We start from the raw sequence: 13,325 nt of genomic DNA on the forward strand, positions 1-13,325 counted from the left end.
TGCGAGTGTGTGTGTGTGTAGTGAGACAGAGAACGAGTGCGCAAAAAGGCGTGTGTGCTAGTGACAGTGACAGTGAGGCTGCACTGACCAGAGCAGAGAAAGTTCAACATAACAGTGTACTGTGTGAACAAGTTATTTGTTGTTAGTAATGCTGTAACACCCAAGTCAGGGCCTTGTGTCTTGCTTGTCACTGGCTGACTGAAGTGAAGGGAGTTAGCCCCGAAATTAGCGAGCTAAGTTAGCCTCGCACTGGAACCTGACCAGGCTCAGTTAAGGTGGACCAGCTATTTTCCTTGTAGTGACAATATCTGCCACTCCTGAACAGATAATGGAGGAATGTCTGGCTACGCAGTCTCTCCTGAGTTGTTAGAACTGTAACTTTTATTTAGTGTTAAATTAGTGTAGCTGAGTTTTATTCATTAGGTGAATTTGTTGACAGTATTTTGTCTTTATCTGTATTTACATATTTAAGTATATTTTAAACTGCTTAGCCTTATATTTTAATGTCACTGACTGTCGTTTGTGCTTTATTTTTTATAAGTACTAGTTCAGGGACTGTACTAGTATCAGAAAAAACTCAACCAATACCCAACCCTATTATTGTGTAAATTTGGTGTTTTAAACGGTTAATTTAATTTCACCAAAGTCACACAATAACACAAACTATCTATCTAACCGATGGAGGCAGCAGTAGACCACCAACCCGTTTCCCATGAGGTAAAATTACTGTTTTTGTCAAAAGAGTGTGAAGAATTTGAGGAGAGCATAGACAGACAGTGAATGTATTCAAAATATAGCAAATAATTAAACTAATACTGATTTTTTTAGGTTGCTAAAATACATTTGACTGCTGCCCCTGTCCACAGCTGTACATTGTTTAGCTTCCATAGTGGTACTCGTGTCTGCTTCTCCAAGTAGATAATACACTGACTGTGGATAAGTACCTCATATAACCCCACTTCAAAAAATCTAAACAATCCTTTTAATGTACAATTATATAAAAATATAAAAGCAGCCAATCCTGACATTTGAGAAGTCAGAACCAGCCAATACCTGCCATTTATGCTCGATAAATGATCCCCCAGCTTTCCTCTATATATTCTGTTTATCTTTAAAATCTGAATTTGGGTTGACCTAGTGATTAAGAGTCATACAATATAAATGCATCATTTGTTATATGTCATACCCCTCTCTCTCTCCACTTGCATTTCCTGTTTGCATTTCTACTTTTATTATCAAATAAAGACAAAATGCTAAAAACAATATTTCCACACAGTTATCAAAAATGAGAGTACATGTTAAAAAAAAGTCAGCCTTGTTCTCGAGTTAATGAGGAGGTAGAGTGGGTAAATAATAATCATCTACATGTTCTGGATCAGACTGCATTTCGTAGTAAAACTTGTCTGGAAGGAAGTAAGACAAACTGCAGAGTGTCTGTTACTTCCCGCAAATCAGCAGCCCGGCCCAAGCCCATTTTAGAGTAGACTAGGCACGACCGCTCTCTCAGATGGAGGAGCCGTCTCATTGCAGGCGACTGGCCACTGCAACACAGGGTATCAGGTCCTCTGCCGTACACCAGCGGCCAAGCAGAAATCAATGTCACTGGAGGATAACCAGAACGTCTACCAATCAATTTCCTGTAAGTTGGAATTCGGTAGGAGGGTTAGGGGAGGAGTGGTTGTGGTGGGGGTTGGAAGAGAACTAGAGCTACATGATGGTGCACATGACATGGTGGGTGACATGTGGAATGAGGAGATTCAGGACTGGGCTGTGCAGTTAGTGATGGATTGGGTGGTTTTCTTCTGAGTCAGAGATGATAAAGGGCTCCCTTTCATTTCTGACCTTTCTGCCCCTCGACAAGCAAACTTTAGTGGAAAATCGAGAAAAAAGAAGGTTGGAAGGTTTATACTGACTTTAACTGTATTTTCCAATTAACCTATGTGGCTTTTAAAAAGTCAACTCAAGTCAATTTTATTTATGCAACCCAATATCAATTTGTCTCAGAAGGTTTTAGACATCCTCTATCCTTAAACATTTCATTCAAATAAGGACAAACACAAAAAAAATGATTCAAAACTTTAAGAGAAGCAACAAAGCAGAGAGCGCTCCTCTGGAAATAGATATCAGAAAAGAATTACAAAGAGATGCTGGCTTACCTCTAAGTACAAAATTGATTTGGTCCACCCAGTCTCTGGCCTCCTGAGGACTGCTGGCAGTGAACTAATGGGAAACAGTGGCAATAATCCTGAAATTATTATCACATCTAAGGATGCATTTATACGGAAATAAAACTCCTGACTTTTAATCTTCACTTCAATACACCAGCTCTCTTCCTTGCTGCCTATTATGGAAGAAAGAGAGCAGAAGGACATGTCCATTTTTGAAATGATCAGATCTAAAATATTCAATTAAGACATATAAATTCTGAGAGAATGGGAGAACTGTGTTACTATCACACAGTATGATAGCTCATGTGCCATAAAGATAAAATGTGTTCCAAATGGATTTAGATTAAAGCCCGACTGACAATGGATTTTTGAGGCATATGCATTCGAGTATCATGATATGTTGTGTGGCAATATTGTTTCAATATGCAGATGCCAAGTATTGATTATTTTAATTATATAAATTAATAATATTGCAAATACAAATCAAACTTTTGACAGCCGACTAGAATATTAAAATCAATTGCTTTTTCAATCCACTACATATATTTTACTGCAATTAAATTGATTGAAGGAGACTGAAAACTTTCCTATGTTGCTAGACAAAACAGATGTTGACTAAGTTTCCTCTGGGGAATTAATTTGCAATTGACAAAAGGTAATAAATTGCAATATATCTCAGCATGTAGGCGAATTACAAAACTTTCAAATCGCCATATTTTACCGTGCCTTGTATTAGTATAGTGACAGTATCGTATCATGGGGCCTTTGGTGATTCCCACCCCTATTAGATAATCAATTTTTTTTTTTTTTAACATAATCCCATATAGAACTTCAGCTGACTGTGATTTCAATTATTATTTAATCTGATTATTTTCTCCTTTAGTTAATAATTTGGTCCATAAAATGTCCTAAAGCCCAATTTAACATCCTCAAATTTCTTGTTTCTTTCAAAAGAAAAAGTCCAGATTCAAAAAATATTTAGCAATATACAGCAAATATTCACATTAGAAACCCCTAACTCTGAAATTTTGGCACCTTTGCTTAAAAAATGAAATTAATCGACAACTTTCAAAATATTTTCTGGTTAATTTTTGTGTTTATCTACTAATCAATTAACTGACTAATCATTTCATATTTAATCACATGATGTATTTTTGATTAGGAGCCATACAATTTATTCTTTAAAGACTTGTGACGAAGATACCTACTGAGCGGGATATTTTAAAGTAATAGGAAAAACCTGTTAGTGCCCTCTAGTGGACCAACTATGTAATGGTTTCAAAAACACTTAAAAAATGGCACTATGTACCACAATTTCATGTCACTTATAATATACTAATATACACACAGATACCAAAAATATGTATCTGTTTGGGGTGTACCTCAGATTGAGATAGCTCTCCTATAAGAAAAAGGGGTATTTTTTTTATGTGAGAACACTCCCACAGCCTCAAAGTTTTCCAGAACATTATCTATCAAACTATATTCCTTTACTTGAATCTCCTGACACATGCTTTTATCCATAATCTTAACAGTCTTGTTGTGGAAATACAGACCTGGAAAGCTCGTCGTCCGGGGCAAACAAGCTCAAAACAGCACATCTTTTTGGAGTCTTTTCTCAGGTTGGTCACCAGCTGCACACCGTAGTCATTGATATAAAAGGAGCCCTTCTGCTGCTTATCTGCAGGGAGGAGTACATGTGATAGGATGTTATCTGATTCAATTTACAAACCTGTGCTGTTTCTGTGTGTTGCTATTTCAAACAAACCTTTTTCACTCCCAAAGTAGTAGAATATGGAATTGTTCAGAACACACCATCTCTTTTGCCACTCTGAGCCGAAGAAGCTGTGATCTAGAGACAGAAGCCCAAGAAAATTATCATCATAAAATGATCATCATCAATCATGTGAACATTTGTTCATATATATTTTAAATGAATTTTTATGCTTTATTTCATTCTGCTCAGTTCCTGATTTTCCTGAAGTCATTAAATTGTCCTCATGTAGTCAACACCACCCATCCAGTACTCCAAGTCACTAAAACAGAAGTCGACACTACTTGATAAAACTACTTGACCCAGGGCTGTTATCTAAGGGGGGGGATTTACCTCTTCGTTTCTTCTCCAAGTAGCCTTGCTTCAAAATGTTGCCGAGGTCTTGGGCTGCCACAGGAGGGATGTCACCGAAGTCTGTGAACAGAAGCAGTTTATAAGTTTAACAGACAAAGAAGCCCAAAGTGACTTTTTTAAATGTCTTGTTTTGTCCAGCCAATCATCCAAAACCCAAATATATTCCATTTATAATGATATAAAAGAGAAATAAGCAAATCCTCACATTTGAGAAACAAAAAGCACGTACATTTTGACAGTTTTCTTGATAAACTTTCTGTCAAACAAATCAGTTAACTGAATGATAGTTTCAGCACTAATTCCTAATAAGCTGCACTTAAAATGTTCTTCATTGCACCGGACACACAAACACACACCATGAATATAAAGTCTCCAACCCTGTGGATCAAATACATCCCAGCGAGGCTTTAGGAAGCTGGGATCGATACATTTACAGTGCTGCTGAGCACTGCAGTCCATTCATCTGCTCACATTGCACTTTTAATGGGAGCAACCTTCCTGTGGAAATCCAAACAACTCGCTTCAATTTGCAAAGTCAAATTTTATACATGATAGGACAATGGCATGACTTAAGAGGCTTTAGTTAATTAGTGCAGCTGTTAGGGAAGTACTTCACAAAGTATTCAGCCTACTGTGCTGTTTGTGCTGAAGAGAAGTAGATTTAAAGAGGAACTCCATACTTATTTTACATTGTACACATAATCACATATGATTTTTATGATGTTAATATGGGTGATTTCCCAAACAATGCACATATTCTGTTTAAAAGCAGCTTTTTTTGCTCCAAATTAGCCTGTTTGTCTCTGCTTGGATTTGAGTACTTGGCTAGGGTTGCATGACTGGATGAATATCTTGATGACTGGCTGAGTACATAGCAGGCAGGGGTTTTTGGGGCAATTTTCGGGGTGATTTTTGTTATTTAATTTTGCTAATTTTATGGTCTGCCTCCAAAGAACAAGTGAGAGCCACAGCTCAGCAGGCAGCTAGCACAGCCCTAACACCAAGTGTGGAGATAGGTCTGGCTATGTGAGACTACTCAGCACCAGACTCTTGTTCAGCGAGCTAGTCCAGAAGCACAAAGAGAGCGGGAAAAACAGTGTGTGGATCTGGTGTATTTTCACATCTTATTCTGTGAATTAAGGGTTGATTTTGACCAAACCAGAGTTGGTGATGGTGGGAACAGTGGGAGGCTAATAAGACGGTTTTGGTGAGTTTCATTTTGTTTCTGTCAGGTTTTAATAAAGTGTGTTTTATGAAGAGTTTAGGCAATTAAGCTAGTCTTAGTCTGGCGAAAGAGAGAAAATTGAAGCTGTATGGTTGTATTTTTCAGTTTGGTTAGAAAAATGGGTGTGGAATATTTCCTGTCTTGACATTTTGTGAGTTTATTTTGTTTACTTAACAAAAAAAAAAAAACAATCTTGTGGAACATAGCAAACCCAACGCTCCCACACATCTCCCAGCTGAAACTACTGTGCTACATTTAGAACTTACAGAGGTATTTAGGTGTGATGCACAGCGACGTTATCCATGATCAACAGCAAGGCTATAGAGCTGCAGAGCGTCTTGTAGTCAAGCTGCCAGCTGAGCTACAATACAGGTACCCACACAGTGACTCTATCAAAGGGTCTTAAATGTGCTTCTAGTGACGGTCAAAGCTCCACACCAAGTCTGAGACAATGTACAGTCAGTCTTTCGCGGTCCCCCCACGACCCTCTGTGTCACACCACATAGCCACGAGGCCACACTTCCTGCAGTTGCTAATCTCTTACACCTCAGTTGCATTTTCTAAATACGCTAGGAGATAGAGTTCTAGCAAAATGTGGGGGTGTAGTGACTCTTTCAGCTCAATTTGTTTCTCATTTTATGGACGACATGGTGATGCAGTGGTTAGCACTGTCTTACAGCAAGACGGTTCCGGGTTTGAACCTGCCGACTGGCTGGGGCCCCTCTGTGTGGAGTTTGCATGTTCTCCACGTGTCAGCATGGATTTTTTTCAGGTGCTCCAGCTTCCTCCCACAGTCCAAAGACATGCAGGTTAATTGGTGACTCTTAATTGAATGTGAGTGTGAATGGTTGTCTGTCTCTATGTGTCAGCCCTGTGATAATCTGGTGACCTGTCCTCGCCTCTTGACCAATGTCAGCTGGGATAGGCTCCAGCCCCCCACAACCCTTAACAGAGTAAGTGGTTACAGATAATGAATGAATGAATGAATGAATTTTTACCTTTATGGTACAGTTGAAATCTAACCAGAAATGTTGCACAGTAATTATGGTATTTGACTTGAACCACTCAAAGGTGCCTTAAAAACAGTAGTTTTAACCAGATGTTCCATGTTTAAGTTAGTTTTGAAGTTCTGGTTATTTGACCTATTTGCTAGCCTTTAGCCATTAGAGAGGAACTTGTTAAGTTGACCCCAGGTCAGCCTCAAGGGCCAGCTTCCGCTTTGTGTTTCAACAGGGGTACCTGGCTTTTCCATGTGTCAAAAACAAAGCTCAGCTCCCCCTGAATTCATTAGTCAACACGCATTAGCCTTGCAGGGGGAAAAAAGCAAAGGGAGAGCAGGAACCGGCTTTTTAGTCTGAAACACAGGAACAATTTAAAGACCATTTACACTAGTCAGTGTGACACCCCATTCAGACCACTGATGACAAGGGGAATGCCTGGAGTCCATCCCCCTCAGAAAGGACCTGTTTAACTGCTGGGAAAAACCAAACATGTCATCCCACATCTGGGTCCTCCAGTTTAAACAAAGAGCATCCCCCAACATTAGACAAACAGGAACCTCTCTGTCATTCATAAAAATCAGCAACATGAAAAAGCAGCTGAATGCACACTTGATGCTCTCTTAAGGTTTTTGTTTTGAGTCTATTCTCAGTAAATTTTGTCTGGAAAAACTTTAACTCTAATTTTGCCCGGCTAACATTGCAGAGATTTAAGTGGCAACAATCCTGTGATCCCATAACCTTACACCGCTTTAGCTCCGACTACGTAATGCTCCCTGATGCTCTCTCTCTCTAAAAGTTGTTGTTTTCAGTCTATTCTTGTTGGGTTTTGTCTGAATAACTTTGATCTAGAGAGCAAAATAAAGCTGATATTGGCTTTTTTTTTGCTCGGCTAACATTCCAGAGATTTAAGTTCACAACAATCCAGCCAGTGATCCCATAACCCTGCACTGCTTCAGCTCGTGGGCCTGACAGATGAGCGGGTCATTCCAGAGCAGAGCCCCAGACACCTCACGGCACTAACACGCTCACATATCATCAGCCTGCCTTTGTGGATGGACTGACCGGTGACACTATAAATACAGAGGTGCTAAGGACTGTTTTGTCAAAGAGAACCTGATTCAGTACATCATAACAAACAGCGGTCATTATGCTCCTGCACCTCATCTATCCGCCGGCAGTCCGTCCATTTTTTTCCTGGGCCTGCTTCCCTGTTGCGGCCCACTTCTAATCCCCTCATCTGTCTGCTTCCCTCGCTCTTCATTTATCTCAAAGGTCGAGACCAGCTAATAGATGAGGAGGTACAAAATCAACACGGGATCACTCTGATCTGCTTGAGTCAATAAACATTACACATTCATGCGTGTTTAACACTTTACCGCCGGCTGACCTGACCTCACTTGACTGTCCCGATTTGTATGCATCTCAAATGCGGGTACAACTTTGGGGAAAACACGTACACAATAGTTCTGGATTCTTCCACAGGGTAGCAGCACAACCTAAAAGCATCATGCTGCTTAATGCTGCTTACTCAAGTCCCTGAACCCACCCTAAACAAAAGCACAGTCTGATTGGTCCTGAGTTAACAATGCCTCCTTTAATGAAAATTACACACTAACACCTCTTTGGGACCCATGCAATTTTAAGTGGATATTCAGAGGTAATGTTATTTGAAAATGTGTAATTAAGGGCGTTAAAAAACCCCAACAACCATCATGGTGTTTGAGTTTTGAGTTTGACTACAGGCATGGAGAGACACATTAATGCATCTAATTAAGGCCTCATCAAAATCGCAGACAGACGGCACTCTTTCATAAAAATCATAAATTGAGTTATCAATTATTCAGGGCAATGCCTTGACTTCATTTTCATCCCTTTTGCGTTTTAATTAGCACCATCCACAGCTTTGGTATTGACATTAATTTGATGGCAATTTATTGATATTTCAGCATAACCTATTTAGCTGAGTGCAATTACCAACAAAGAGAAGCAGATAGATGTGATGTTAGAGTGGCATCACGTGCTTTGTAAATCAAGGTGAGGAGTTGCTACAGGCTGCGCTAACTGAATCTAACTGCTGTCGGTGGTCATCAGCGAGAAAAGATGCGAGTCACCCCATTTCCAAATGGGAGGAAATAATCAATAGAAATTGACCAGAGATATGTCTTTAATTGATCCCGACAAAGGGACATTTCTGGCTGACCTGGGTGCTGATAAGTGCTCCGTTCTGTTGCCTCCCTGAACTTGTGTTAAACTCGGGGGGGAGATACACAACAATGCATCTGAGCTGCCAGCGGTTTGCCACAGCCGCAATCTCTCATTTGGTTATTCACACTCTCTCAGCATGGTGTTATGAGCTCAGCAGTTGATCCCGCAAGAAAAGGCTGATTTATGTTAGCATGACCAGAGGGAGTTAATGTATTCTCTCATTAAAATCCACTTTACTTAGGCTGAAAGTCAATCAAAGGCTGGATAGAGAGTGAATCAAAATGAAGGGAAATGGTTGGGTGGGAGGACTAATATGTTACATTAGATCTAACGGTGGTCATAATGCAACAAAGATGTTATGAAAACACAAAAATGCAGTGAAGATGTTGATGGTGCCACAGAAGATGGAGAGGCTGAGGGAGAGCTTTAGTATCTTTTCTGTGAGACAGTAGAAAGGCAGAAAGGAGCGACAGCAGAGGCAGGGTTCAGTCTCAGCAGGGGAAGTTGTACTTCCAGAGGGTCTGAACCACTATTGTATCCCCAGCCATAGAAACATTTAAGCCAGCCAGTTACACAGAGAAAGACTGAGATGAAGGGAAAAAAAGCCCTTCATCACGATAAAACATTTGGCTTCTAACAGAGGCTTTTTCTGTCTTTCTTCTTTTGCTAATCTGTGCCAGTTTTTGATGTTACCTTAAATAATGTAAATATATACTGTATATAATGTAATACACAGTGTATGTGGTGTTAAAGATGTCTTGCTGTATTAATGTTTGACGCACAAGCAGTGTGTCGTGGATGGTTGTAAGATACGAAAATAAAAATCCAACTTTTAATATCTTTATCTTGCTCTGTCCATCAATATCTCTCAAGTGTATCTGAAGTCTGCTTCCCTGTGATGTCTAATATTGGCAGTCATATGTGCGCTATTCATCTTTTTGAGTGTGTGTGTCATGCATTCTTCATATTTGCTTAAAGGTCTATATTTCTGCAGTCCTTTGTGCTTGTAAGGTTATACTGTATTTGTAGTAGTCTGTCATGTTTAGTCTAAACTGTTGTTGTGAAGAACGCTGTGTGTGTGTGTCTTCTATTGGGTTTCTTTTCAGAATCGGAAACGGTTTCATTGCCAAGTAGGTTTGCACATACAATGAATTTGTCATGGTGTTTTGGTGCACAACCGAAAATATGAAGAGCTCTACAGTTGGTGCGGGAATGTGCAAAATATTAAACATGAATTCATAGTGTATTTTACGAAAAGTGCTTTGATGTTTGTTTTTGTCTTTTGTGGGGCTGCAACTGAAATTCTCTATTAACATGTTGAATTTTTTGTCTTTATTTATTGTTTGGTCTGTAAAATATCATAAAATAGTGAGCTCCTGGAACTGACACTGATATATTTAAACTGCTTGTTTTGTCCGACCACTGGCCCAAAACCCCATGACATTAAATTTTATTAAAATTTTATTATAATAATCAAGAAAACCAGCAAATTTTAACATTTAAGAAGCTGAAACCACTGTATTTTTTGTATATCTGCATTAAAAAATGAGTTTCAATGATTATCAGAACTGCTGGTGATTTATTTTTCTCTTCCATCTAATCAACACATTGATTAATAATTTCAGCTCAAGCCTACTTTTTGTTTGTTTCTTTAATTTCGTAACATCAACCTGCCCAAGAACTGAGGATGGAAATTATCCTTTTGGTTAAATCTTGCAAATGAGTATCACATCTATGTTATTTACTGTATGCTGTCCCCAACAGACATATAAATATATTACTAAATAAATAAATAAATAAATAAATAATCTTATTTCTTAATCCAGAGAAAACAAAACATACCGCCAGCAAGAATCAGGAAACTAAGCTACGGGGAAATACATCAGTTACCAATGGCCACTCTATGGGATTAATATATCTACTGTATTTACAAGCGTGAAGAAGAGGTGACCCCCCTCACAGCACAGGTAGGAATCAAAATCAGCGAGTTATCATATGTTTTCTTTCTCTTGTGCTTAGTCCTTGAGCGCGGGGGCTCTCACACAGAGGTATTGCATTGAATGCAGCATCAGGGGGCAGGACCTGACCCCCGTGTGAACTCTGCTGATGAGGTGAAACAGAAGGCAGAGAGAGGCTCCCCGGCCCTGAGGGGGCTGCGGGGAGGAATGCTGCTGACTCTACAGACGAAGCGAGAGAGACCGCAATCCTCTTCGATACCGTCCTTGATTAGGAAAAAGGATTCACTCAGTGCACCTTCACCCACCCTGCGCTCAATCTGCGCGCAGGCCAAAGCTAAATTGATACATTTTTCCTCATTAAAGTAGGAGGCCTTTGCTGTGCGTCCCTCCAGCGAGGCGGCCGTCAGGAGGGAGGAGAGAGACTGAGAGGCACTGAGGTTAAGGGCAGAATGTCTTCCCTACCCTCCTCTCCTCCCCGTGATTTGATTAGGACTTCAGTCATCGATACATAAACCGTGTTTAGAACCTCCTAATGCATGTGTTTGAACCAAAGAAAACATGCAGTGCATTATATCAGGCTGCATGATGCCTGTATCGTCGTCTAATAATGTTTAATGGGACCGGGAATTTATGCAGGAGTGATTAAGGATTTTTTTTTTCTTGGATCAAGGCTGTCAATCAGGTTAAACAACAGATCTCTGAGTTGAGATAAAAGCTTTACGACTGAGCGAAGAATAAAAACTTTAATATACACACAAATGATCAGGTAAATATTTTATATCACATATTTGGATTATGAAAATTCAGCTGTATTGCAACTTTAATGCAGAGATATCTGCCATGTCTCTGTTTTATTGTCTGACTTCGTCTGTTACACTTGATGCAATTTGGGAGGAAAAAATAAATACAATTCTGTGCCTCTACCCAGGATTAGATGTCAAGTCATTCTAGGCTCAGTTTGGCTCTATTCCTACGTTCAAACATCACAGGCCGACCACTGTAAAGACACTAAGGGGCTAAATTTACTATGTGACATCGGCTTCCCCCTGGGCAGCCATAAGCAGCGTATACAGCGACCCTGAATTTCCCTTTTCTAGATTTACTACCACTATTCAAATGCTTAACTGCAGATACAATGATCCTCTAATCGCTGGGGATGGTTTTCAGCTGCTTCACTGACAGAGACCGAAAAAAAGAAAAAGAAACAGTAGTAAGAATATAAATACCAACAATGGAGGAGTTGGGGCCCACAGGAGAGCCTGCATATCTGTGATAAAAACGGGATATAACGCAATCAACGACAGAGCCTGGAGGAAAAACACTCAGAGAAAATCGACACACTCGCTCTCTGAATGTACAGTTATTGCAACTTTAAAATGCTTCTGTTATTTCCACTAAAATGCTTTAAATATAATTTTAGCAATAATGGTAAGTAAATATGTTCGTGAGGACCGTGTTATTGCACTGTGCTTTCTGAGCAATATCTCATGCCTATTACCTTTTTATATAATTGGTCTTATTTTATAGGCATGGCTGTTACATATTATGCCAATAAACAATTATATGACACTATCATTCTTTGACTCCTTTCATAAATCACCGGCAAGTCCAACGGGCAACAGGTGTCACAGAAAAATAGTCTGTCGATGAAAATAATAAGGCCAAACTCTCGTCGTAATCAGAGTCTTGCTTAAATCTCAAGAAGTTGGTAAATTAATATTTATTTTAATTATTTTCAGTGGACCAAATTATGTTTTTTGTAGATGTTTTCACTTATTGGGATATAAATCAAATCAACTGTTCCCATTAATCAATAAAAGTTGATGATTTGGGCAAGTTTTTCCCAATTAATTTTTTTTTACTTTGTTCTAAAATTCACTGTTAAAAGTTGCAAAAAAGTACTACTAATTATTAATTATATTTTAAGCAGGTCTCCATTCAGTCTTTCAAAAAAAAATATGAGTAATGGCTGATTAATTACTATGTACGGCCTTTTTCGGGACAAATCCGAATCTGCTGCAATTCTGTTTCTGCATGTTTTCCTATTTCACAACAGGAAATGTGAATGATTTTTAAATAGCTCTAATAAAATAAATCATTTATGTATTGTGGCTGAAATAACTTATTTAAAATTAAATATAATACATTTTTTTATATAACCAGTTAACATTTACAGGCGGGTAAAACAGTAACTAAGGGAAAAAAGTACATATATTTTTCCAATATGTATCATTTCTTATTATTTACCAACTTTTTTTGATTCTCTTCTTTTTTTTAATTTTTCAAAACATAAATAAGTAAATGAGAATAAAATAAATAAAACCAAATTGTTATTGCTGTGCGTCATTCAGAGGAAACGGTAAATCAACCTCTATGACAGTTACTGCGACAGAAGTCGTTTAAAACGGATTCTGTGACAAAATACAAATAAACACATAAAAAACGCAGCGCTATAAAGCAGCAGCGACAATCATGATTTAATTTATGTTTTTCTCAACATTTTCAACTTTTTTTATTATGTTTGCATACATTTTTTTGTACGGTTTTACCACATGTAACTAAAATCACAATCACTGAATATATCAAATTAATCCAAATAGCCTGAATTACTAAATTTAAAAATAAATAATTTAGCCATGT

General features: G+C 38.6%; 1 protein-coding gene across 3 annotated transcripts in view; it reads right to left on the reverse strand.

The window, feature by feature from the left end:
* Positions 1-13,325, reverse strand: part of skap1 (src kinase associated phosphoprotein 1) — a 37,096-nt gene that overhangs the window by 12,831 nt on the left and 10,940 nt on the right. For all 3 annotated transcript variants that reach the window (XM_033611669.2, XM_033611668.2, XM_033611670.2), the window contains 4 exons: positions 4,276-4,356; positions 3,937-4,020; positions 3,725-3,849; positions 2,157-2,220 (listed from right to left, as the gene is read on the reverse strand). In XM_033611669.2, the coding sequence (XP_033467560.1) occupies positions 2,157-2,220; positions 3,725-3,849; positions 3,937-4,020; positions 4,276-4,356 (354 nt within the window). The remainder of the gene's footprint in view (positions 1-2,156; positions 2,221-3,724; positions 3,850-3,936; positions 4,021-4,275; positions 4,357-13,325) is intronic.

The sequence above is a fragment of the Epinephelus lanceolatus genome, chromosome 21 (genome assembly GCF_041903045.1).
Source record: "Epinephelus lanceolatus isolate andai-2023 chromosome 21, ASM4190304v1, whole genome shotgun sequence".
NCBI lineage: Eukaryota > Metazoa > Chordata > Actinopteri > Perciformes > Serranidae > Epinephelus > Epinephelus lanceolatus.